This window comes from Eleutherodactylus coqui, chromosome 1 (assembly GCF_035609145.1).
Source record: "Eleutherodactylus coqui strain aEleCoq1 chromosome 1, aEleCoq1.hap1, whole genome shotgun sequence".
Classification (NCBI taxonomy): domain Eukaryota; kingdom Metazoa; phylum Chordata; class Amphibia; order Anura; family Eleutherodactylidae; genus Eleutherodactylus; species Eleutherodactylus coqui.
The window spans coordinates 464,698,643-464,723,145 of record NC_089837.1 but is presented as its reverse complement, the minus strand read 5'-3'; the positions used below and the strand labels follow the sequence as shown (position 1 = coordinate 464,723,145).

The following is a 24,503-nucleotide window of genomic DNA, read 5'->3' as shown; positions in this document are numbered from 1 at the left end:
AAGGACCCTTCATTTTTACATAGTCAGAGCAGGTCATCTGTATATGCCACTTGTCTGTATTTCATATTACAGCTTTATGCATCAGTATCATGGAAAGCACAATCATTAAAGGGGTATTCCCATCTCTTGGAGCTGAGCACTTCAGCCTAGCATTGCTCCGTAGCTCTCATTCACTTCAATGACAGATACGAAAATGGCGCTGGACTAAGCATTGGGCTCCTTCCATTGGTTCCAACCCCATATATTTCCTGGAGGAAAATGGTTTGGAAAAAAGAAATAACACACAGCAAAGTCCTAAGAATCTATGCTCAAGCACTGGGGTTTATGGGGAATACAAGTATTTACTACAATAGACAAGTCAGGGAACTTGACAATTTCCAAAAAATGGGACATATGATAAACTTCCTCTTCGCACATCACTTTCTGTGTTGCTTTTGGTACTCTTTGGCAATGAGTTTCTTATCATGAATTTCTTCTCTATAGCCAGATAACACAAACCTTATTAGTTGCTGGTAAAAAACTTCAGTTGCCGTCAATTGGTAATTTACATAAAACTCCCTATATTTTCATAAAAGAGGGTCTGCTGCATCGTTAGTAGTTGTCTATCGTAAATTATTAATTAGTAGAGATGAGCGAGCCTACTCAGCCACGCCCCTTTTTTGCCCGAGCACCGCGATTTTCGAGTACTTCCGTACTCGGGCGAAAAGATTCGGGGGACGCCGTGGGTGAGTGGGGGGTTGCAGCGGGGAGTGGGGGGGAGAGGGAGAGAGAGAGGGCTCCCACCTGTTCCCCGCTGCTACCCCCCGCTCCGGCACGCCTCCTGCCACCCCCGGCGCCTACCGAATCTTTTCACCCGAGTACGGAAGTACTCGAAAATCGCGGTGCTCGATCGAGTAATTACTCGAAACGAGTACGCTCGCTCATCTCTATTAATTAGTAGTCCTCTTTAAGTTCACTCCCATAACCAGTATAAAAGCATGATATGTAATATTAGACCTATCACGTTTGCAGGCTATTCCTACATTTCTCATCCATGCATATGCAGCCAACTGTATTAAATATGAAGTCTTTAAACTGTAGTTAAAAGACTATAACTGAGGTAATTTCCTAACTACTGTGGCCAATGGGCAAAAGCAGACATGGAGCTCATTGAGGTGGATTGTAGCGCAGGAATTATATCAATTACATTGCTAGAGATCTCCAACGGTCAGAGGCCATGTACTACAGAGACCATTATATCAAAAGGAACAGATGGAGAAACTGCTGCCACTTCTCCGTGCACTAATTAACATATAGATGTTGTATCTTACTGCCAGTCTACAGATACTGTATGCTATGTATGTACACTAAATATTTTTATCATCCCTATGGGTGGTATTTGTCTTCCCCAACTTCGGTTCCTCCACCAGACAGGGCCATAGCGGGGTATCAACCCAGCATCACAATTGGTATCTGCTCCTTTACGGAGGAGGGACAGGAAGCATTACCAGAGCCCTACGAAATGACCTCCAGTGGGCTGCTAGTCTGTATGTTTTTGACTAAACTGTCAAAAACAGACTTCATGAGGGTGGCATGATGGCCCAACGTCCTGTAGTGGGATCTTAAGGGCTCTTACACATGGGCGGATTTGATTTTTCAGAATTCGGGGCCAGCGGCGGCCCCCAGATTCCGCAGCAAATACTGCCCATAGCCTCCTATGGAGAACTGCTGCTTCCTGCACTTAAGCGGAAATCAACTGCGATTTCCGCCAACAGCAGAAAAATCGCAGCATGCCCTATTTCTGTGCGGGTTCCACCTGGACGGCTTCCATTGAAGTCAATGGAAGCTGTCTGTCGCGGGACCCTTTTGCAATCATCTTTGCGGAAAAGTTGCTGGATCCGCGTCATCACCTAGCGATGGCGTGGCATAATCTGTACTGCACATGCACGCCGGCGCGTCGGACGGTGCTTCTGCAGTACAGATAATGAAGAAACTGAACAGATAAGCGGGTTCCCCGGCCGGGCACAGAGTCTTATCCTGCTGCGGGATCCAATCCTATCCTGTGCAGAAGGCCTTACTCACAGCTCAGCATCATGCAGCTTGAATGGTAGTCGCCAGAGAACACCAGAATTGGTAGATCCACCATGGGCGCCCTGTTCACTCCACAGACGAGAGAAGGTTCGCACTGAGCATGTGATAGATGTGTAAGAGTCTGGAGACAATGGAGCTCATTGAGAAGTGATGTGTGATTTAATTAAGTGGTATCTAATGTTTTCTATACTTATACATCAACATTGCATTCCTAGTTTTGTTGGTTGCTATTGAACACAGTGGTTATGCCTGATCTCAACATGTCCTCCATTAGGGTTGACACGTGATGTTAGTGTCTGAACATCACTGTAGGTAACAAGTCACCTCAACGGGTCTCGATTGACCAACAAGTTGATGCGACATTACCCTTATGGACGTCAAGTCATCTCGTTAGCATGTAAGTAAATTTGACTGTTTTCGTCACTGGAAATCCTTTAGCACTTTGTCGCATTAGACCAAGCTGATTCCCTATATACTGGCATATGTAAAGTATATACCTGATGTACCGCTAAACCGACATTACTGCATTGTGGTCTTTGGGTGTGAAAGTACAGTAGAAGCAATAAGACTCAGGAGCTTCAATATATGTACAATAAAAGTATGTGACCCCTTCCTGTCCAGCTAGTATTTGAAGAACCGAGAGGCTCATCATAAAATTGGTTCTCTTGCAAATACCTCTAGTGCATGGCCACCAGTGTTTAGGCCATGTAGGCCAATAAACGTCCATTGCAAGCTGTCTGGTAGAAAATGTTATCTTCTTATAAAGGTGTCGGGGAGCCGCTTTGCTTTTCGGACCCCTGTCAATATCTGCCATATGATTTCTATTTTCTGTGCACATATTGTATAACACAAATACTTAGAATAATATCACATGATGGGTTACTTACCAAGTAAGTATTTGGTACTGATAGAGTTAACAAACAAAAAAAAAAGATTCGGTGGGTATAATACCAAAGCCTCCCCTTAAATCCAGCTTTAAGGGCAGTAATTCTGATATTGCTTGTAATCTCATAACACCATGAGCTGCAAATGTCCCTATGGCTTGAACACAGCAAGCATTGAGGGCTCAAATAAAATATGAGCTCTTAAGTTCTCCTTAACCCTTTATAGTACAAATGTATTTTGCCGTTTGATGCTGTGATTATGTTCTGTTATCTGACAATGGGAAAGCTTTGGGGGAAAGTATGGTTTCTAAATGGAAGACCCCACATATTTCCTTGCACGTAGACGCTCTTCTATGTATGTTCTCCTCTGAGATTGAAGAATATTGCGGCGATTTACAGTAAAAGGTATAGGCTTCATAAGGCTATAAAATATCATTTTGCAATGTAATAACTTGATTTACAAAACTGCCTAAATATTGGCCTTCCCCTCCACCCCTACTTAGTTCCCCATTGGTATCCAGTGGTTATGACCCGTAGGCTCCGCTGTTTCACAGATCAGACATACTTAGTGGCTTCAAAATCTGTAATAACGACATAGTTTGCCCAGTTGTGAATCTGCACTCCTCCGTACCTGGCAGTGGGGCATTGTGGGAGATGTAGTTTTTTCCCTCCCTGTGTACATTTAAGATAACAATATGGAAATCTGAAGCTGGCTGAAAGTAGCAGTGGTGCAGGTCAGCAAAAAAAAAGTTACCGCAGTTCATTCTAACTACTTAGATGGTTATTTGGAATAATGGCAATAAATGGAAACATTAGGGAAAATTTTGCCTAGTCTCCGGAATACCCCTTTAAGGCTATAAACACAACCTAAGTTACCGGCATATTCTAACACCTTTCTAGTATAGTACCCCTTGTACCTTCAAATAGTCTAAAAACATTAAGGCACGGGTTACCAGGTGGTTGTACACTTTCCTCCAAAGGTTCTGATCCATATTGGGATGAACAGGTCATGCAGACTCTGCAAGCCACGAATACCGCCATAGTGCGGGTTAGAAGGCTTTTGCGAGACATCAAAAGTGTTGTTAGACAACAAGGTATAGGATGGCCACTCTTTGAAGGTGTCAACATCACAGCTGCAGTCCTGTGGGACTTAGAGACATCACCCTGTATATATATATATATATATATATATATATATATATATATGAAAGCCTCCCAATGTTGCTGACTCAGCAACAAATATTTTTGCATTAATGAAGAAGTGCTCAGGTAATGCTTAGGCCATAGAGGATATATAAGGCTGTTATAGAAACTCCATCCTACTTCTAACTACGAGAAGTAAAAACCATTCTGGCTGTCAGCTTTGTCTAACATTAGAGGACACTCCAATTAAGATGTCACTGTTTGTGGGACGGCAGCTGAGCAGAGATCCCCCTCCTAACCAATCCCAAAGGCATCTGCTCCCACTTTCCATGACAAAAGGAGCCTCTAAACAGGAGCCGTCTCCCTGCCAATATGGGCTCATTCCTTTCCCTCCAGTTCCAGCTCCAGAATGTCGTTACACTGACAGCTATATATGTGCTCATTGACACAAGCTATTACCTCGTAATATGTTAATGCTTTCCCATGACAATAGTCCCTAATGTGACATTAGATGACATATGTAGATACCTTGTCCCATCCTTCAACTTGATATTTTCCAGCAGCAAACAATTAAACTGCAAATCTATAGTGTAGTCAGATGATGATACAATACTACACACTGTCATAAAAAGCATAAAGTATGACACAGAATTATAGGATTAGGATACAAAGACTTTGTACATATGGTTGAAAGAGATTATATAAGAAGCTGAGTAAAGAATGTGCCGATATAAAGTACAGATAACTTAATGGTAATCTGTCAGCTCGAATGTGGTGTCTAAACTGCAGGCATCATGTTATAGAGCCGGAGTGTTACGTGTTTCACACCCACAAACTGGCAAACTCAGATGGAACCACAGAACTGCAAAACAGACTTCATACTCATGGGCAGACATAAACCAACGACTGACAAGCACTCCAAACACTCACCTGCAAACCTGCATACATAGGCAGATGGAATAACCATAGGATGTACAAGGTATTCATTTGTATTTTCACCAAGATACTTAAGCCCGCGAGCCCACTCACCGGTCCTCGTTGTCTCGCGGGTCCCTACTCTAACGAGACAACTAACCCTAGGAAACCTGCCTACAAGCAGGGCAATTGTCCAGATAGGAACGGCCCCACACTGGAACCTAAGGACCTAACTAGCCCAGAGATGGTAAATGAACCAAAGCAGCACAGGACGCAGTTCACACCAACACACATAGAAGGCATACACAACTGAACAGGACTGTTCACACCACATGTATGGTAACCAGCTCAGACATGCAGAACACATCGCAGCTTACACCCACAGAGCAACCAGCATGAATGCAAACACCAGGGGGGGATGAGGAACACGAGCTCCCTCTAGACAGAGGGCTGATATTTATATGCAACCGACTGATGATGATTGGAAGGCATTCACAACTGAACAGGACTGTTCACCCGACATGTATGGTAACCAGCTCAGACATGCAGAACACATCGCAGCTTACGCCGACAGAGCAACCGGCATGAATGCAAACACCGGGGGGGATGAGGAACACGAGCTCCCTCTAGACAGAGGGCTGATATTTATATGCAACCGACTGATGATGATTGGTTGGCTAGAGAACACCACACCCAGCCATCTCAATCATGCCACACCTGTGGGAATGTGCTCCTGGTAACCCATAGTACTACAGGTCCCAAACGCACAACCTAACACGAAGGAGCGGAGTAGATTGATATATAGTTTTCTGGGAAAACATTCAGTATAACTTGTAGTTTATTTATTTCTATCTCTACCCAGTCTGATCTCAACAGTCCAATGGGCGGAGCTATCAGTAATTGACAACTATCGGTGTATGACTGTGTATGCAGAAATAGCTGTCAATCACTGATAGCTCCGCCCCTTGGACTGTTCAGCTCAGAATGTGCAGAGATATAGATGAATAAAATACAAGTTCTACTGAATGTTTTCCCATAAAACTATACATCCATCTGCTCGACTCCTCCTGCTCTATAGTATGATGCCTGAAGTATATATAGCATGTTCGAGATGACAGATTTCCTTTAAGCTAAGATAGTGTCATCATGATGTTGTTTCTTTTGCTATGCAGTTGAAATATATATAATCTCCTTTTAGGCTCTGTTCACATCTGCATTGTGCACATTTGTTGGGGTTTCTGCAGACCTTTTCAGTATTTTTTTATGCCCGTCTGTAGTGCTGTTTTTGTTCTACAACTATTGGAAACTAAGTCGACTCCAATAAAGGGGTTGCATCATCAACCGGTTAGCTGATGGATCTGATTGCTGCAAGCACCACCAGTGGGGCTCCCAATAATCACTAGAATGACAGTCCTGAAACCCCTCATTCCTATTCATGGCATGAACTCAGTGAACAGAAGTTTGAAAGGAGAGTGCTCACACATGCATACTGCGACAGGTGGAAATAGCCGGATACAGCACTTTGCTGTTTCTGTCGACCCCATTGACATTGATTGGAGCAGCAGTGCAAATGTGTGACCACACTGCTTTCAAACTTTTCTTCACTAAGGCCATGTTGTTTGGAGAAATCAGGGGCTATGGGGTTCTAGGAATCATAGGACCCCCCAGAGATCAGGCACTTATCACCTATCTTGTGCCTATGTGAGAGAAGCCTTTTAATATCAATGGGATGCTTTGGGGTTTGGTGGTATGCTTTTGAAAATGCACCCAGCATTCATCTATAGACATCTTTTATAGACTTCTATGCATCCATTTTTAGCTGTCAAGAGGAGCTGACAGGCAGCAAAGACAGACAAAGCATTTGGGTCAGTGCTGCAGCCCCCTTGTTCTAGCTATTAGTGGGGGTATTAGCAGCAGGACCCCACTGATCAAATGTTTTGACATGTCACTCTCACATGTCAAAAGTTTATCAAAAGTGCTGTTATTGCTGACTTCATCCATACTTGGACTCCAGCGGATCCCACACATGTGAATAGGCCCAGCGTGTGCAAGAATTACAGTAGTATGCTCCAATACGTGCACAAATCAAAGTTGTTCACTGTGCAAATGCTAGCGCAATTTCGCATACGCCCATCTGAAGACGCCTTAAATCTTACATACCTTTAGGGCAGACACCCACACTAAATGACCACACAGGATGGGTTCACCTATTGCCTAAATTGTGTATTATCATAGTGGAGTTTCACACTGAGAATCCACAATCGTGTACAGTACAAGTCAAGCGAATGGGGTTAATAAAAAAAACCCACACACACTGCAAAAAAAAAAAAAATCTTGTATTTTTAGGCATTTTTAAATCCACAGCATGTGCCGTATTTGTGCTGAATTCATGTAGAGGATTTGAACCCAGCCCAATGCTTGCTGTATTTTCCTGATATGTTATTTTAATTGTGATAGTAGCATATCATGATGCCAGATCTGTGTGGGAGACAATCAGCTGGCACCTGGCATGTACCCAAGCTAGCTAAATAGCAGTACTGATGGCATCGGAACTAAATCCCTATTGTGGCAAAAGCAATTCCTGGAAATAGCATAGAACCACAATGAACAATTTTTTACAACTTTATTGGTGTCAAAAATGCTTTTTAACTTCTTTACAAAAGAATAAATTTTTTCCCCCCCCCTATATCCAGTATAAAACAGAGGTCTCAAGAATTGTCTGGTTGCATCCCTAAGAACAAGAGTCGCATGTATATCTAATGTAATTTAGCCAAAATATAATGCATTATTCTAATTGGGTAGGAGCAGAAGGTTATACAATGGCACAGCTTGCAAGAACAGAGAGAAGACAGGAAGGAACATGATGGCATTACTAGACTCAATTATCGCTAAGCAATTGGTCAATTGCATCAACTAAAATAATAATGTAGCAATGGAGCTTCAACTAATGGCTCTTTTACATGGGACGAACCGTTGGGCAAACGATGCCCGACACTCGTCCCAGTGATGCTCAGTCCTCTGCTGATATACAGGAGTGAGTATCGCTGGCATCGCTCACAGTGCTGATGGCATGGAGGTGGAGCGGGCCACAGAGCATTTTCCCCGGCCGCCTCCATTCACAGTAAGCAGGCAGTCATTCAAAAAGGAAGGGCTGCTGTTTATACTGAACGGCGAGTCGTTACATTTTCTGCATGCAGAAACTAAACGACTGAACAACTCTCATTCAGTTGCTGCATGCACTTACATGGGAAGCACAGGAATAAACAATAATCGTCCCATGTAAAAGGGCCATAAGGGTGGCATTATACTGGTCAACTATCGTTTGAATAGGTGTGCAGAATAGTCGCTAAACAAAATTGTTAGCCTCTGGACGACTGCTGCTTGTGCGCTTTTACGCGGAGCGATCACTGCTCAGTATTTGTTCCATTTTAGGGAAGGGGTAAGGAGAGAGAAAAGGACAGGAGAGAGAGAGTCTCCAAGCAAATTCTTTCACAAGTTTTTATACATGAACGACTGTGACTTTACACTAGATGACTTTTGTTCAACCAGCGATTATTTTTTAGGTAAGCTGAAAATTAATGACCTGTGACTACTCATCATCCTGTCGATGGCCATGTTTACACATAATGTCTGTCTTTTGCACTTGTTCTTTCGAGCAATGATTCGTCCAAAAGTCGCCCAGTGTAAGGGTTCTTTTACCTGAGCCGATAGTCACTCAAAAGAGTGCTTACGGACGGCTGTCCTTCTGTTTAAACACAGGACCTGACAGAGCAAGTGAGCGAGAATCACTCATAGTAGTCTCTTGGTTTTTAGCTCACCAAAAACCAAGCAACTATCGACTCGTGGAAACAGGCAGTTGTTCTTCTATGAATGACTGCCTGTTTACTCTGTATGAAGCCGGGTGACCAGAAGACATCTCCGCGCACTCCACCACCTTTTAGTGAGCGATCATCACTCTTGTGTGAAAGCACAGGAGCGATCCTCATTGGGACGGCTCGTTGTGGTGCCAACAGTCATCCTATGTAAAAGTCCCTGGAAGCCACCCTAAAGCTAGTTTCATATTGCTGTCATGTGGCTGCATTTTAATGCTGGTATTATAGTTCTTATACCTGGACATCCAACGGCTATACTGACCAAATGTAGCTTATCACATAATTATGGAAGGTCCAGGTATTAAAGCTGCAATATAAATAATAAAGAATGGCTGCCTTAGTGCTGTTTGAAACTGTTGCTTGACATCCTATCTAATATGACGATTTAAGAAAAAAACAAAAACTTCCAAGTTTCCAATTCTGTGACTAAGTTGTTTTTCACTCTAATGGTAAGTAGTAAAATAGGAAACATATTTGACTGGATTTAGGAGGTCATTTATGGAGCCTTCACATACTATAAAATTGATTGTTTTCAATAAACAGTTCAAGGAGCCATAAAGAAAGAGCACAGCATGCAAAAATAAATTAAAATAAATAGTATAAATTAACACAAGATGAATAAATAAAAATGTAGCAGAAGATAAATAAAACGTGTATAAAATCATATCAAAAAGGCATCATTTACACAACAAGTGCTAAGAAGGTTACACATCATGTAACAAACATTGCAACAAAATAAATAAAGCAAAATAAATAAATCGATGTGCTTCATGTTCATGTTGTGCTCAGTCAATACTTCGTTTTGTACTGTTAAGCTAAGTCGTTGCTGTATAGTCAATATACAGCGTTTATCTAAGTGATTTGTCTTGGTTCACATGATGATCCTTACTTATATTCTTAATGAAGCCCTGACTGGTATTAGGGAGATTTCACATTTGCGTCGGAACCCCCAGCCGGAGGTTCCCTCGCAGATCCGGCTGAGAGCACCGGACGAAAAAGTGGTGCATGCAGCGCTTTTTCTGCTGTCCAAAAGCCAGGCAGATGGGCAGACCCCATTATAATCAATAGGGTCCGTCTGACACTGTTTGCTTGCATCCAGTGACGGAACTGTTTGGACGTAGGGATTCCCCTTTCCTGCTCCCTGAACGGAGCAGGAAAGGGGAATCCCCAGCGCAGATGTGAAACATCCATAATTATTTGATTGTTTTGTAAAGTTGAGTGTTCAACGTCAGAGTAATATAAGCCACACTGAAATAAATCATAAGCTGTGACTTTCTGAAACACCAAAGTGCAATTCATTGTTTTTTGTGCAAAGACTAAGTGTTTTGTCCTGTGATGTCATCACAAAGTAAATGCAATAATCATACCAGTGTTACAGGGTTGTCTATTCCTCTGACTTCAAATATTCTCCCTGTTTCCCTGAAAATAAGACATACCCTGAAAATAAGACATAACCATGATTTTCCAGAATTTTTGAGGATGCAAAATGATTTTTCTGGCTTTTTGAGGATGCTTGAAATATAAGCCCTACTCCAAAATTAAGCCCTGCTAACAGTTAATTTAAAAAAGTCAATTTAAATAGTGTCCAGGCAGCTATACATGTAAAAAAGTTAAACCTTTTTGAACAAAAATTAATATAAGACACTGTCTTATTTTCGGGGAAACACGGTAAGAATGAAAAGGGATATGAGAATTGTCTAATTCTGCCTTACGTGGTGAATTTAGTTCTGGTGTATGACATCAACGTTGTATATTCCCTGAACAAATCATATAAATTGATACATTTTGCCAAACAGAGATAGCGAATGTGTGATAGCAAATAATACACAAAAATACCCAGATTCATGGACACAGTAAGTATACTAAAGGTTCAGAGGCAGTCGGAGGCGATTGAGGCTTCTTGTTATGCCCAAAAAGTTGAAGATAAAGTTCTGGCTTCTTTGTACTTAGTCAAGTTGTAAGTTCCATTCTACTGAGATAACTATTCAGTAAAAATGGTATGATGCGGATATGCTTCATACGCCATGTCAATGGGTATTTCATATCTGGGAACAGCAGTTTGAAAGTGTGAGCCATGACCATGAGAACCACTAAGCCCAAGAGTAGGATAATGTGACCGGAAAGCATAGGATTTGTCCAAATCTGGTGATCCATCTTGTTTCAAGGAAAAGTTGCCACTAATGCTCAGTGGAGGAGTAAGGGCACCATCATAAGGAGGTGTGGTACAATTTAAGGTATGGTTTACCATCGGGTCCACAACTGTTTTGAAAGTTGGGGCTTTCAAATGCAAGTGGTGTGCTTCAATATTACCATATGGAGGACTTGGTAGACCAGGAGACTGGTAACTGTAGGCATGAGAAGTAAGGGAGGAGTCACAAATGCTTGACTTATCTTCATGTTTTTCCAAGAACATGGGCTGGGGTCCTAATTGTAGACAGCCAGCTACTAGATTGCTGGTGGGCTGTGAGAGTCCTTTACAGAGCATTTCCAGAAATCCCTTCCCATCTGCAGTTTGCCCTCGGTCCAAGACCTCAGATAATGCCCATATGTAATTTCTTGCCAGTCTGAGAGTCTCAATCTTGGATAACTTTTGTGTCTTGGAGTAGCAAGGCATTACCCTCCTCAAGTTATCCAGTGCATCATTTAGTCCATGCATTCTTGTGCGCTCTCTGGCATTAGCTTTTACCCTCCGAACACGGAACCTCTCAAGCCTTGCCTTGGTCATCTTCTTTTTCTTTGGACCTCTCTTCTTTGGCTTTTCTCCATCATCCTCTTCTTCTTCGTCTTCTTCTCCATCAATGCTCCCATGTTCTTCATGACTGAGACCTGATAACATGTCATATGCAGACTGTCTTTGACTGTTTTCTTTCATCTCATCTTGAGAACTCAAAGCCTCGTCCATCCACCCATGAACACTGACCATCTCAGACATCTTAGCAGTCTGATATGATTCCTACAATAAATCAAAAGCCAATAGAACCTCATTATAATCTGGTAATATGCATTGGTTCACAATAAAATCATATGTAAGCCATATAAAAAATATATTTATAAATCCTTTATACTACATCAACATTTCTAATGTTCACTAAAGACATAAAGTAATGTACATTATAAAGAAAATACCCATTTACTTATCCTTATTGCCACTAGCACATGTCTTTTGTAAAATGCACTTGATGTATATATGTACCTGTGTAGTATAATGCTACTGCAAACAAAGAAGTTAGAAATTGTTACCTACCATTAGAGTGAATATTAAAAATGTGCACATAAGTCATGTAATATACCGTATTTTTCTGACTATAAGATGCAGATTTCAGCCAAATGAAATCTTGCTGAAAAGCGTTTATACCTTATCATCTAGAGGCAGGGGGGTCTGAAGGATCCAGAAACCCCTGACCGCTGCCTTAATGATCTGGCAGTGCGCTGATTGATAATCAGGAGAGCTTTGCAGCCTGACCAGTCCCTTCCAGCAGATAACACTGGAGACCACTCACATATCTCCCCCGGGGTGCAGATTCTTCTCTGTACACACAGGGACGGACAATGGCAAAGATCAAAGGTCTTTCAGTAGCAGCAGGACCCTAGATGATGTCATAACCATGTGAGCAGGGAGCAGCCAGAGGGGGTCATTTATTACTACACTGTATGTGGGCATTTAATGGTAATGAAATCAGTGTTTAATATGCCAGTTGCAGGTGTGTGTGTGTGTAGTAGAGCTGTATGAGCTGTGTGCGTGTATGCAGCAGAGCTGTATGAGCTGTGTGCGTGTATGTAGCAGAGCTGTATATGTGAATGTTGCAGAGCTATGTGTGTATGTAGCAGAGTTATGTATGCTGCAAAAGTACGTGTGTTGTATGTGTATAATGTGAACTTACATGCTTGCACCATTGTTTGAATGGACACACTAGGGTTAATAGGACCTGCTAATTCACTGGTAACCCCCTTTTCTATACAAGAACACCGAAGTTAGTAACTGCAGCCCCTGCACTTTGTTAGCTCCCCAGAGATGTTTAGATTAGTATAAAATATTTTTTCCTGCTTTTAATAGTCTAAATCTGTGGTGCATTTTATAGTCCACAAATACGGTAGTTGCTCCCCGATTAAACACTTGCACTTATGCTTTAAAAAAAATGAATTTCTGTTCAATAAACTGCATTAGTGAATTATTTCTACAGATGTTTCTGACTACTTATTGTCCACCGAACCTGTGTATGTTCTGTCTTTTCCTCCTGCATTTAATTTGGGCAGGCTGGCTGTATAGCTGCCAGGAAATTAGGGAGCATCTAGAAGTTTACAAGCCAGAGCACATTAGATTTTCACAGTTTATAGAGAGTGTGCAGCATGGATGAATGGATGGATACTGAGATAGATAGATAGATAGATAGATAGATAGATAGATAGATAGATACATACTGAGATAGATATGAGATAAATAGATAGATATAGATACTGAGATAGATCGATAGATACTGAGATAGATAGATATGAGATAAATAGATAGATAGATAATTATGAGATGGATAGATAGATATGAGATAGATAGATAGATAGATAGATATGAGATAAATAAATAGATAGATAGATAGAAGGATTGATAGATAGATATGAGATAAACAGATAGATATGAGATAGATAGATAGATAGATAGATAGATATGAGATAAATAAATAGATAGATAGATAGAAGGATTGATAGATAGATATGAGATAGATAGATAGATATGAGATAGATAGATAATTATGAGATGGATAGATAGATATAAGATAGATAGATAGATAGATAGATATGAGATAAATAGATAGATAGATATGAGATAGATAGATATGAGATAAATAGATAGATACTGAGATAGATATGAGATCTATAGATACTGAGATAGACAGATAATGAGATAGATAGATAGATAGATACTGAGATAGATAGATAGATAGATAGATAGATACTGAGATAGATAGATATGAGATTGATAGATAGATAGATAGATAGATAGATACTAAGATAGATACTGAGATAGACAGATAGATATGAGATAGATAGATAGATAGATAGATAGATAGATAGATACTGAGATAGATAGATAATGAGATAGATAGATAGATAGATAGATAGATATGAGATAGATAGATACTAAAATAAATAGATAGGAGACAGATAGATAGATAGATAGATACTGAGATAGATAGATAGATAGATAGATATGAGATAGATAGATACTAAAATAGATAGGAGACAGATAGATAGATAGATAGGATAGATAGATAGATAGATACTGAGATAGATAGACAGATAGATACTGAGATACTTAGATAGATAGATAGATAGATAGATAGATACTGAGATAGATGTAGCATTTTTAGGTATTTGCACTTATATCATCTTACCAAATTAATCTCTCTAATTCTTTTCTTCCCTCTCAGCAATAGGACCTTTTAGAATGCTTCAAGCACAGTTTTATATTTGATGTCTACTTGGTGCACAAATGGCAGGTAAAAGTTTGACTATACCTAAATTATCTGGGTGTTGGGAAAATTTGGGTATATTGCATGATTTTTTCCCTGAAAAACCCACTCCGAATATCTAAATTATCCCTACCATAGGCAATGTTTGTTAGTAGGTAATCAATACATATACCCAGATGACCCCACTATACTCAAATTACCTCGTCCCACCATAGATGGATGGATGGATGGATGGAGATGGTCAGTCTGACAATTAAACAAGCTTACATTAGTTCTTTGTTGTTGTTAGTGTTGCTAGGTACTATTACAAAAATAATATTATTTATCTACAGCCATTAAACAATGTCCCGTGTAAATCAATGCAGAAAAAAAATTCTAATGATGTATGATAATAATGCACAAGAAATTAGATATGAAACACCTATTATAATAAGCCCCAATTAAACTTCCATTATTTGAAATTCTACCTTGCCATGGAGCTGTTCCCCGGAGGGTTGTTTGTACCCTAAGTATTAAACAGTTGGGCTATGACTTCATATTAACTACAATGAAATGGTATAGTTAAAAGTGAAGGATACTAAATAACCACATTTCTAGTATATGATAGAAAAGACTGAATAGCTGTAATGTCAGATGACTTCAGCTATATCTCTATAGTACATAACGGTCAATTACTACTAGGGAAGCATCAGATCACTGCTTCTATTGTAACTCACCAGTAGCATCTGAAATGCCAAGAAATTGTATGGAAAAATCTGGTAATTTCTACTTCTGGTTTATTGGCGCTCTGTTTGTTACCTCCTTGTTTTGCTCTATTAGTTTTATTTTAGACACTGCTTACTCTTGTAACAAAGCTAAATTTTTCTGAGCTGACACTAACAAACTAGGGAAATGCATAATTAATACAGTATTTCCATAATTTATACTAATTATGAGAATTGGTACTTTTAAGAAAAGAAGGATTCAGCTAATAAACGGTCAGAGCTGCAGGGAAGTCAAATTCTCCACCATATCCCTGATATGCTGGCAGACAAGCAATCAGAGGTGTCCTCTCTTTATTACCTGTCTGCCCCGCTTCTAAACTGAGCAAGACACAGACAATAAACCCATATCTGTGAACATATCTATCAAGTTCCTCATAAATAGGTTTTCTTTCTCATGTGGTACAGATTGTTAGCTGCCCTAGCCATGTGCCCAAATACCCTGGCCAAGGCAGAATGCCTGGTTGGCACCCCTTTGGCATCTAGCACCCCTCCTAACTACTCTTCCAATGTTCTTTTCCCTCTGCTAGCCTATTTATGTAAAACTTTTCAAAAGTCCTACAGACTTTCTGTCTCAGGTATAAACCTTTTTATGTTAGTTACTCATGAGCTATAATAATACTACAAGACAACTATCTCATCCAATAGCAATATTGCCTTTGTCTAGTGGTCATCATCAGTCAAATTTAATGGGATTTTCAATATATATATATTGACAAACTAATTGAATTGGGTTCCAAAACTGTCCCTATAGTGCTGAAGAAAGTAGTCTACAGTAACTTAAAAACTTGTTTGGTACTGTAAGGCATGATCATAGCTAATGGCATCAAGTACTGCACCGTCTACACTTGCTAAAAAGGATGTTTAGATCCTAACATTCCTCCCCGACATGCTCAAGAATTAATATAATTGAAAAATAAATGACTTTCTAAATAGACATCAAAATACATAAACTGCAATATAAACTGTATTTAAAGAGCTGTGTAATATGTAGGTGCTATATAAATAAAGGTGATTATTAATGTGTTTGATGGGTGGAAAGATAGATATCAGATAGATAGATAAATAGATAGATATCAGACAGACAGATAGATGATAGATAGATAGATTAGATAGATAGATAGATAGATAGATAGAGATGAGATAGATAGATAGATAGATAGATAGATAGATAGATAGATATGAGAGGGATAGATAGATAGATAGATAGATATGAGATAGATAGATAGATAGATAGATATGAGATAGATAGATAGATATGAGATAGATAGATAGATAGATAGATAGATAGATATGAGATAGATAGATATGAGATAGATAGATAGATATGAGATAGATAGGAGATAGATAGATAGATAGATAGATATGAGATAGATAGATAGATAGATAGATAGATAGATATGAGATAGATAGATAGATATGAGATAGATAGATAGATATGAGAGATAGATAGATAGATAGATAGATAGATAGATAGATAGATAGATATGAGATAGATAGATAGATATGAGATAGATAGATAGATATGAGATAGATAGGAGATAGATAGATAGATAGATATGAGATAGATAGATAGATATGAGATAGATAGATAGATAGATAGATATCAGACAGATAGATGATAGATAAATAGATAGATAGATATGAACTAGATAGATAGATAGACCATATAGAAGAGAAACATCGTCTATATAGCCACCAAACTGGACCTAATAATAATATATTGCAACATAAAACTAAGAAGGACACTGATTATGTTTTACCTTAAACTTCTGTTAAGAAAAGTTGACAGTCTGCAGCTCCTTCTAGAAGTACTTGGCTCTGGAAGATGCTGTCTCCTCAGTGAGTTCAGGCTGAGGGAAAGCTGGACAGCTCCCTTCTGACTGGCTGCTGCTCCTGAATGTGGGACCACTGCAGCCTCACATCTCCTTCCCCTTTACTAAGGTTGTATCCAAGCCCAGCCCATCTCAGAAGGCTGAACTCCAGGTTTTGGTGGTCCTGTCTTTTTTTTTTTTTTTTGCTGCATCACTTAACCCTTGCCTTACCACTACTTTAATAACATCTGTGTTGAGAAACAGTTGAAATACAATTATGTTGCTGTAAATGCTCCATAAAGAAGAAAGGAAGAGCTGCATGTGCAATATTTGATGGCAGCAGAATGCCAATTGCTCCATCCAGTTTTTTTTTTGCTGCTATTCTATCACATCTGTTGCTGTAAATGACAGATTTTTGTCAGTTTAAGGAAGGTTTCACACAATGCTATTTGGAAAAACGCAGATGTTGTTTCATGCAGTTTTTGAAAGCCGAAGGCGGTCCATCCGGAAGAGGTATAAGTCCTTCCTATATATTTTGGACATTGCTTCACAATTCACTTTGGGATTTGGCTCAAAAAAACTGCACAAAAAAACTCATGTATGAAACAACGCTAATTATATTGTATTGTAACTGATCAGATAATAATCATGATTTTATATTATCTGGGATCACATATAGAATCTATACAGTATAGATTTTTTCGGACAATGCAAAAATATTTGGGTATAATATTCTATGCATCAATAAGAAAAGGTCATTGAGAAAATGTTTTTAAATTATTAATAGAGATGAGCGAGTACCGAAGTGCTCGGGTGCTCGTTATTCGAGTTGAGTTTTTCGTAATATTCGAGAGCTCTATTCGAGTAACGACCCCATTGAAGTCAATGGGAGACCCGAGCATTTTTGTATTTGACCCGCCGGGTGCCGAGCTTTTTTCCCCTCTCTCTCTCTGTCTCTCGTAAAGCGGTGAGGGGTTAAAACTGGGGCGGGGTCAAACTCGGCGTGGTACTCGCTCGAGTAACGAGCACCATCGAGTATGCTGATACTCGGACGAGCATGTTCGCTCAACTCTAATTATTAATAATATTAATTGCATTGTGACATCTTTTTGCAGTGTGAGTGATAATCTCTGTTAGGATGTATTCACACCGGAGAGTTCAGTGTGTGTCAGTGCAAAACGGACCATTTGACATGCGATTTTCATGCGTATCCGATGAAAAAAAGAAGCGATATACAGCGACTAAGCTCATTTTTCATATGCGTGAAAAAAAATTGCATGAAGTTCCAATAGTAAAATACGTGCACCTGGCATGACATGTGAGCGCGATCTGTTTTTTAACACTCCCATAGAAAATAACGGTGGTTTCTTGAACGGGAATTGCCCAAAAATAGGATGTGAAGCAAATAATATTCAGTGAAAAGTGAAAAATTGCTTATGTGAATGAACCCATTCAAATAAATGCATTCTTGTCCTGTTTTGTCCATCTTGGAATTGGACGGTACTTGTATGGGAACATTGCCTGTGTGATACAGTCTTAGGCTCCATTCACACGGGGCAGTTTGGTTGTGATAAAAACTGCACCAAAAAGAGCATTTGTGAAACCAGGTGTGTTTTTACTTGAAATCTCTTTCAAGAATAGGGGTCTGACAAGGCCTGGTGAGGCAGCTACATCCAGCTGAGGAATGAATGGAGAGGTATGCCATCTCACTGTTCATTTTTATGGGAGTTAAAGTGACCCTTTGGTTTCTGATCAAAGTCCTGTTCCAGGACAGGAGGGGCAGGGAAGTGTATTGCCTGTGGTTGTTCTTCTCTACTGACCCACTAATCCACCAATTCTGTGCCCTACTTTCAGCCATCCCAAATGGCTGCTGCAATTTTCAAACTACCTAATGCACACTGTGCACTGCTCTCTGATTGGCCACTGCTGATCTCATGTACAACTCTGGCCAATCAGAGAGCAAGTATTGTACATTAGTAGTCTAACACACTGGGGGTTAGTTTGTGGTGTCCATCTTGGATGCCCAAAAGCAAGGCCCATAACTGGCAAATTCGAGGTACAGCAGGGAAGAAAAATTGCAGGTAATATATCCCCCTTCTTCTCCGATCCCAGGACCGAATTTTGTCCTAAAACTAGAGGGTCGCTTTAAGGAAACTGCTGAGTGTGGCAACATCTCCATTCATTCCCCATCTGGATGCGGCAACTGGTGGCCACATTACCTATCTGGACAGTCCGAGGACCGCTGTTCTGGACATGGGTGTAGCTCCCATAAATGTCTATGATCTATATGAACCCTTAACCAGTAATTCCACTCTGTTTACAACCTACCATATATCTGCTGATGGGTTTTTCATGAAAACTTAGTTTATAATGTTTCAGCTTATGAAGAGCGAAATACTGATAATAGGAGTATGTTAAATTACTACTAACTGCACTCAATTCCAAAATGGAAATAAGTAAAATGTTAAGGCCCATTCACACAGAGCGATGATCACTCAAAGATCGTTCAAACGATAGTTTGAGTGACAGCTTTGAGCGATCATTTTGTATAAACTATTAAGTAGCTACTCAGCTACTTAATAGCTTATTAGTGTGCAAATTAAGCCTTTAGCTGAATGGAAGTTAATAGCCGGAGGGCTCTTATCTGCATTCAGCTCCTTTGTTCTCCGACGGGTAACAATGCTATCAGCACTACCCGTGGAGAACTCAGCGCACGGTCCTGATAAGGCTGAACGATGATTTTTAGGCTGACCTTAATTTAACAATCCACTGGCAATGCACGAAAAGTGCACGATGGCTGCGCGTTTAGACTCAACGATTACCACTCAAACGATAGCTTTTTACAGATTTTTTAGCGATCATCGCTTCATGTAAATGGGCCTTAATTCACTTTCGATCACTTTGTTTTGCTGCATATGTGGAACTCGCTGGATCAATTCTAACATCTCTATACATAAGAGAAACTAAAAATCCAATTTCCCCATGATTGTAGTTGCATAAATACTGTAGTTTATTGTCTAATATTATCAGAATCATTGTCTTTATGAGCAGGATTGTTTAATTAAAGAGTGTTCCAGTTCTAAAAATTGGATGACCTGGACTCAGCATTAATAGCTGATCGCCCCTGCTGATCATCAGTGTGACGACCCACTGTCATAGTACACGGAGCAGAAAAGCAGATAGCCCCGTACATTGTGTAGTGGCCTGGCATGGTATTGCAGGCACAACTCCCATTGAAGTGAATTCTGAAGTTAAAGCTGGAAAAGCCATATTCTGGAGAATCTCATATTTCCTGCTATTGCCCTGATTTAGTTACCAGCCGAATACAGTATCAGTCAATGTACAGGGATTGATTAATTTTTATATCAGCTAGCACATTTGGATTGTAGCTTGTACATTATTGCTTGATGCCATAATTTTACTGTATTTTTATATTAAGCCCCTTTAAATTAGCATATGTCCTGAAAATGATAGAGGATAGAATCTCCCTTTTTCGATTTTTTGCAATAGTCTCTTACAGTGATGTCATCTAACGCATGCTAGCATACTCTGCCTGCCAAACTTTGAAGGTAATTTGGCAGTTCTTTCAGCTATTTTAGAAGTCACTTGTACTTCATGCTGCTTCACAAGTCTGAGGAAATGCTCTGTATGAGCATTTGTAGAATCAGGATGCTCTGCAAGGCTCTTCCATAGTGAAGACAGCGCTGTCAGCAAGGTCCATATCTTCTATCTGTGCTGAATGTACTGTCACAGTATGACATCTTATGCATGCAGTACTTTGAGAAAACACAGGTGGTCACAAACAGCACCTATATAAAGCTGATGACTTCAAAAGACCATCATTACTGAAATTGTAATTTCACAAAGCCAAGCAGGTTCACTACTAGAGATGACTGAGCATACTCGCTAAGGCCATTTACTCGATCGAGCATTGTCCTTAGCGAGTACCTCCCCGCTTGGGAGCAATGGTTCGGGTGCCGGCGTGGGTGATAGGTGAGTTGCGGCCATGAGCAGAGGGGAGCAGGGGGGAGAGAGGGAGAGAGAGATCTCCCCTCCGTTCCTCCCCGCTCTCCCCCACCCGCCGCCGGCAGCCGAATCTTTGCTCCTGAGCGGGCAGGTACTCGCTAAGGGCAATGCTCGCTCTAGCAATTGCCCTTAGCGAGTATGCTCGCTCATCTGTATTCATTACTAGAATTACTATAATAACACTATGATAGAGGTTTATGCAAGTCCCTAATATAAAAGTTAAAGTCCCTAATATAGAAGTAAAATAGGGTCCAAAGTAGTACTTCACTTGAAAGAGCTGCATCCAACTTTTCTTAGTCATTGACTTTAGTTTTACCTAGAACTACAGTGTAATAATCCCACACATTTAATCCTCAGCAATAGAGATGAGGGAGCTTTGGAAAGGTTTGGCTTGGCCAGTTCATCGAATTTCATAAAAAAGTTTGGTTTGGTCCAAATTAGTTTGAACCGAACTTTCACCGATAATGATGGTGGTGGTGCCTATTCTACTCTGCCTCAGTTAGCACTGTTGCCTCGTAGTGCTGAGGTTTTAGGTTACCATCTGACCAAGGGCAACATCTGCATGGCGTTTATATGTTCTTTCTATATGTTTATGTGGGTTTCTTCTTCATAATTATCACCTTTATTTATATGGTGTATACATTTTTTGAGAAGAAGCCTCTTCCTCCTCCTATTCCTGCCAGTGAGATCAAGAAGACTTTATGGCCTAAAGTTAAAAAATATGTATAATATATGTGATATCTTCATCTGGTGCCAAATTGTAAGCACTGTATAATTAGGAATATGACTAACATTAAAGACAAATTACTACGACTAGCTTCACATCAGATTTTGGGATAATCTGGAAACATAAAAAATTGATGGTAGAAAAAAGCCATCTGGTCCATGCAAATTGAGTTCCTTTAGTCTTTCCTTATAAGTTTTGTTCTTGAGACCTTCCACCGATTTTGCAGCCCGTCTTTGGATTTGTTCTATTTTGTCAATGTTTTTCTGTGGGTGAGGTCTCCAAACCTGAGCACAGTATTCCAGGTGTGGTCTAACCAGCGCTCTATACAACAGGATCACAAGCTCCTTCTTTCCACTGGTTATACCTCTAGCTAGGCAGCAGAGCCTCTTGCTTGCTTTCTTTGCTGGCTTACTAGACCAAGACTCATTCTGAGGCTGCCAGAAATCAGAACCCCTAAATCCTTCTCAAGTCTTGGATAACACAGAATAGCCATAAATCTCTTGTAATGTAACCATAAACTTCGACTAGCCAAACAATTGCTGAAAAGTATTCTTTTGGCATATGTTTAGCTAATATGACAGTATACCATTGTCTCAGTGGTCCTGAAAGTTGCAATCGACTTACCTTTTCAATGCAACTGAATAAAATGCAGTGAATATTTGTAAATGAAATTCAATGGTAGATGTATTGCTGCTGAGCAAGAGCTCCAAACCTGTTATGAATCCAATCTTAAGGGGGTTAGTCGGGCAATAAAGAAATAATTGCAAAATGTCTTGCCAAGCTGACCAAATATGAAAGAAACCATTCTCACTTTTCCCCGGCCACTCCTGTTCCAGTAGTGCACTCCAGTTCCTGCAGTAATAATGATATCACCAACACCAGGGACATGTGACTGCAGCAGCCAATCACCAGCTCACTTCTACCATTGATTGGCTGCTGTGGTCACATGTTCCTTTGTTGGAGTGTCATGACTTTAGCAGGAAGTGGAGAGCAGCAGTAGAGCGGTCAGCATTAGAATTGGAGCTGCTGGGGATAGAATGAGGTGATCATGGCTTCTTTTATGTTTGTGCTGCATGGTGAGCAGCTTTGCAAATTTTTTTTTATTGCCTGGGTAACCCCTTTAATTATTATTTTTACACTGATTCCAAAAGTTATTGATACGAAACACTACAAGTCGTCCCAGATTGTCACCTTCTGTGATTTTCTTTGTCCATACTACTAGAAACACATTGTAACTACAGGGATAGTTTTTGAATTATGGATGGAGAACAGTAATAAATTCATTATAAATTACAAGCGATTAAATGAAGCCACTAAGCATGACCCCATGTAATAAGCATTTGGAAATAAGATGTTTAGCCCCATAAATCTGTCTCTCTTCTTTAAACTTTGAGCAGATGGTTGCAACAGGTTAATTTTTCCAGCTTCACATGATGGCAACAATAGGGCAATGGAGGTGGCTATGGAGAAGAGCGGTCTGTAAGAAAACAGCCTGCAGTGTTATGACAGAGGCTTTTTCTCCCAACTGGTGGAAGAGAACATATGGAACTGCTATTACTCGTGCATTCTGTCTAACAAGTCGGCCTGTCTTCCCTTTGTCTCACTTGCCTGTGTTTCTGCTCGTGCCTCTCATCTAAGTCCTATTGTCCTAAGGCGGTCACATCTGTTCCATGGCTGTGTCTGCAGCAACCTTTCTGAATTGAGTGCCCAGTCTTTACAAGTCCTTTATCTGCAACTTCCCCTAACTCTAAATGCAGGCATGTGACACTATTTGCATTTGAACTCCCATTACAGCTCTTTGCCAACTCTGTTTCTCTCTTGGTAGAAATCAGGGCAGCTCCTTCATGTGGTTCTATCTGAAAAGACAGAAGTCAGGAACCTCCATTGACTATAATATAAATGGAAATTACAACCTTAAACCTGAGAATAAATATCTAATATAAAATCAACTATATATATATATATATATATATATATATATATATATATATATATATATATATATATATATATATATATATATATATATATATATATACAGCACTGAGCAAAAGTTTCAGGCAGGTGTGGAAAAAATGCTCTAAAGGAAGAATGCTTTCAAAAATAGTAGCGTTAATAGTTTGTTTTTGTCAATTGATAAGATAATATGTGAATGAACAAAAGAAAAATGAAAATGAAATCATTATTTGGTGTGACCACCCTTTGTCTTTACAAGAGCATCAAGTCTTCTAGGTACACTTGCACACAGTTTTTGACAGGGAGGTTATTCCAAACATCTTGGAGAACTAAGCACAGATCTTATGTGGATGTTGCTTGCTCAAATTCTTCTGTCTCTTCACGTAATCCCAGACAGACTGGAGGATGTTGAGATCAGGCCTCTGTGGGGCCAAATCCTCACTTCCAGGACTCCTTGTTCTTCTTTATGCTGCAGATAGTTCTTAAAGGGGTTGTCTAGTGTTAGATAAACATGGCTGCTTTCTTTCAAACACAGTGCCACTCTTGTTCATAGGGCTTTGTGTGGTATTGCAGCTAAGCTCCATTGAAGTGAATGGGAGTTGAGCTGCAATACCGGAGACAATCCACGGACAAGGGTGGCACTGTGTTTGGAAGCAAGCAGCCATGTTTTTCTAACCCTGGGCACCCCTTTAATGGCATTGGCTTTATGTTTGGGGCCAATCAGATGCCTTCTTTTTAAAAACATTCTTACTTTGCAGCATTTTTTCCACACCTGCCTAAAACCTTTGCACATTACTGGGTGGAAGTTGGGTGGAACAACCCTGTTCTGGTGCCTAAAAGCTTGTAAGGCTAGCCTAGAACTGTGGAGGT

General features: G+C 40.0%; 1 protein-coding gene across 1 annotated transcript; it reads right to left on the bottom strand.

Moving 5' to 3' along the window:
* Positions 1-10,821: 10,821 nt before the first annotated feature.
* On the bottom strand, positions 10,822-16,927 carry NEUROD4 (neuronal differentiation 4). Its single transcript, XM_066593888.1, has 2 exons — positions 16,874-16,927; positions 10,822-11,837 (listed from the first exon to the last, which is right to left on the bottom strand). Exon 2 carries the CDS (start codon positions 11,814-11,816, stop codon positions 10,866-10,868), a length of 951 nt encoding a protein of 316 aa, XP_066449985.1. The 5' UTR covers positions 11,817-11,837; positions 16,874-16,927; the 3' UTR covers positions 10,822-10,865.
* Positions 16,928-24,503: the final 7,576 nt, after the last annotated feature.

Excerpts from the sequence above, each read along its gene's own strand:
- NEUROD4 (XM_066593888.1), bottom strand. The coding sequence starts at position 11,816 with ATGTCTGAGATGGTCAGTGTTCATGGGTGGATGGACGAGGCTTTGAGT.